This window comes from Bos indicus, chromosome X (genome assembly GCF_029378745.1).
Source record: "Bos indicus isolate NIAB-ARS_2022 breed Sahiwal x Tharparkar chromosome X, NIAB-ARS_B.indTharparkar_mat_pri_1.0, whole genome shotgun sequence".
Classification (NCBI taxonomy): domain Eukaryota; kingdom Metazoa; phylum Chordata; class Mammalia; order Artiodactyla; family Bovidae; genus Bos; species Bos indicus.
The window spans coordinates 101,965,740-101,968,846 of NC_091789.1; the positions used below are offsets into that span (position 1 = coordinate 101,965,740).

At 50.2% G+C, this 3,107-nt stretch overlaps 1 protein-coding gene across 2 annotated transcripts; it reads right to left on the reverse strand.

Moving 5' to 3' along the window:
* Nucleotides 1–885: 885 nt before the first annotated feature.
* On the reverse strand, nt 886–2,866 carry LOC139181706 (spindlin-2). Of its 2 annotated transcripts, none has more exons than XM_070785336.1 (2): nt 2,595–2,866; nt 886–1,836 (listed from the first exon to the last, which is right to left on the reverse strand). In XM_070785336.1, the coding sequence occupies exon 2, from the start codon at nt 1,832–1,834 to the stop codon at nt 1,058–1,060; it is 777 nt and encodes a 258-aa protein (XP_070641437.1). In that variant the 5' UTR covers nt 1,835–1,836; nt 2,595–2,866; the 3' UTR covers nt 886–1,057. The 2 variants fall into 2 exon arrangements, with proteins under 2 accessions (XP_070641437.1, XP_070641436.1); XM_070785335.1 differs by having other exon boundaries at nt 2,462–2,866.
* Nucleotides 2,867–3,107: the final 241 nt, after the last annotated feature.

The following is a 3,107-nucleotide window of genomic DNA, read 5'->3' on the forward strand; positions in this document are numbered from 1 at the left end:
TGCAACCCCATGAATCGCAGCACGCCAGGCCTCCCTGTCCATCACCATCTCCCGGAGTTCACTGAGACTCACGTCCATCCAATCAGTGATGCCATCCAGCCATCTCATGCGCTGTCGTCCCCTTCTCCTCCTACCCCCAATCCCTCCCAGCATCAGCTTGGTTCCTGCTTAACTTTTGAGACTGTCCTGTCAAAATCCCCCTCTAGGGAAGCTCCAGTCCATGTGGTTTGTTTGTTGCCACATCCTTTGTGCACAGAGCTAGGGAGGGCAACTTGGATACTGCCAGAGGGCCTAGTTTTCTTGGGTCTTTCCATCTCTCATAGGCTCCACACCTCATACCCTTTTTTCTCTATTCTCACTCCCTCTGTCAGTCTTTCTTCTTAGAATTCCTCCTTCCTCAGTGTCCCTTCCCTTCTGGAGTGTCCCTTTAGTCTCTCCCCTGATCTCTGCCAACTTTTCTTTCTCTCCCTTGCTCTGGACCTCTTCTAAACATCTTTGTGTCCCTCTTTACTCAATTTATCCTGTCCGTTTTTCCTCTTAGCCCCAAGATTTCACTCTCCCTGTTATTCTTCACCCTCTTCCAGTTGGCTGCCTCCCACTCTTAGGTCACCCTCCCCTTAGGAGCCTCTCCATTCCCAGCCCCTTCCCACATCCTTTCTTAAGCAGCCACCTTCCCTTTTCCTTTCCCCCACAGCCCATCTCTAGTTCATTCTCCTCTCCTCTCCCTAGCCCAAACCAGCTAAGTCCTATTCCATTTTTATTTGGCTGATTATGATAGTAGCTGAAATTTATTCACAGCCTAAATGTTACAGCTGCTCCTTCCTTTTATGTTCCATCCACCAAACACACCCAACCTTTTCAACATGAAAAATTCCTTACACAGCATTTCATGACCACATACATTTGTATTTCTTAGAACAAGACAATACTTATGCTGGCAAAGATGTTGAATCAACATGGACCCTAAAGCTTTCAATACACTGAAAAGTAACATTATCTTGCATATCTACAAAGTACGCATTTGTTTTCACAAATGTGGCAAAGTTTATCCTGACAGTTAGGACTTTTTCACCAAATCATAGACATAGATATGGAAATCATCATCAAACTTGATGAAATAAACAGAGGGTTTGGCTTCCACTTGGTGAATGACCATTCCAATCCGTTTGGAGCCATCTTCTTTGGTATATTCCACATGTTTACCTATCAGACCATCTACAACTCCTCCTGGCTCCCTTTCTGCGAGAGGAGACTCATTGGACTCTGGCATGATACGGAGGTCTCCTTCTTTATAATCATCTAGAAGTTGGTACATGTACAAGACAGGGTCTTTCTCATAGGTAATATAAAACCAGGCTTTCATGATCGGTGCTTGGGCTAAGACCATTCCTCTCCATTCATCCTTAGAACCATGCTCATCCTCAAACATATGTTCCACAGCTTTACCAATTATGGTATTTGCAAGGTTTGCATCACTGACTTGAGTTGATGCCACCCTGTCAGAAAGAATTTTAAGAGACAAAACTCTTTCATCTCTGTGAAGTTCCAGTCCATAGACACAGTCAATTCCATCATATTTCACCAGATAAAGAGAAGGATTTATAGGCACCTGATCCAGAACAGTTCCTTTCCACTGAGTGATTGGTTCATCACCTTCCTTCCATCCATGTGAAATTCTGCAGCCCACAATGTTCCTGCGGGGCTGGGACGAAGGTCTGCCTCTCTGCTTCTTTTGGGAGGCTTTTTTCTTCATCATGTTTGCAGACCCAGTGGCCTTTCCTGCAACAGCCCTGGTTTGCTGCCCTTCGGCCTCCTGTGAGATGGGGGTTTTCATGTCTGCCGGAGGAGGAGAGAAGATAAGAGAGAAACATTGAATATGCCATAAGGTGAAGTTCTGCCGACAGCGACGTCTCCATGTGCCCCGCGCCAGTGCCTAAAATTTCCCCATGAGCCTGGCAGTAATGCTGGAAATCCTGGCTGTGTGCCTGAAAGTGCTCTTCCTTCTAGGTTCCCTGAGGCTGTGGTGAAAGGCGGCAGCGACAGCGGCAGCAGCAGCGGTGCTGCCTAGGTTAAGGAACTCTGCAGGAGGGGGCAGCCTACGTCCTTGTTCAGAGACCTCAGCCTCTGTCACCGCCACTGACACCCACTCTGAATCCCCTGCAAAACCCCATATCCCTCCACAGCCCTGACCCACATGCCCTCACTCACTGTCGTCCTGCTCAGAACATCCCAGTAGTCTGCTACTCACATGCCCCCTGTCTACCTCCACTCGCTTTCTTGGCCCCCAGTGCCCTCGGCTCCCTGTGCTCATCTTCAATATCTTGCCGGCTTCCTAACGCTATGCCCCTTTCCTACTGCCCTTGCACTCCCCCTTCCCACCCTAGCCTCACCCGGCGCCTGCCTCCACCCCTTATCTCTGGCAGGAATCCATCCCAAACCCCTTCTCTGTCCCGGCGCCCACCAATGGCCTTTCCTTTCCTGGCGTCCACCGCCGGGATCTCAGGCTTCACGTGTGCAAATTGGACACCTCGCAGCTTCCTTTACAGTGAGTCTGTTTGCAAGCAGGATAGGCAGGTGATGAGCTGGGTGCTTACAACAGCTGGGAGGGGAGGATCCTTAGTCGAGGAGCTCTTTCAGAAGGGCGGAGGAGTAGGAGAGGAGGATGGCGGCGGTGTCTTCAGCACTCTGTTCTGAGGCCCTCCGCCTCTTTCTTGGTGGCGGCTGCCCCTCTGCGACATCGGGATCCCACCAGCCGCTACTGGTGCAGTAGTCTCCTCCCTTTTTCCGTAGCGCAGCTTCCTGCCAGGAGAGAAGCCTCCCCTTCCTGCCAAACACCGCCTGCCCCACCTCAACTCTTAAGCCCACCGCTGCTCTGAGCATGGGAGGTGCTACTTGTCTCCCGATCCCGCCCCTTTTCCAAATCTGAAGCAGCTGGGCCTGTAATCCTTCTCCCTATTGCCCCCTCCTCTTTCCTCCCCGTTTCAGGGTCCTGTTTCTCCTGTGCACCTCCACCTCCATCCCGTAAGCATCCCTGTTTCATCTGCTTTCCATCTACTAGGAATTTGTCTTTACTTTCCCCCAGTGCACTTATGTAGTTATTTTTCATA

Excerpts from the sequence above, each read along its gene's own strand:
- LOC139181706 (XM_070785336.1), bottom strand. The coding sequence starts at position 1,834 with ATGAAAACCCCCATCTCACAGGAGGCCGAAGGGCAGCAAACCAGGGCT.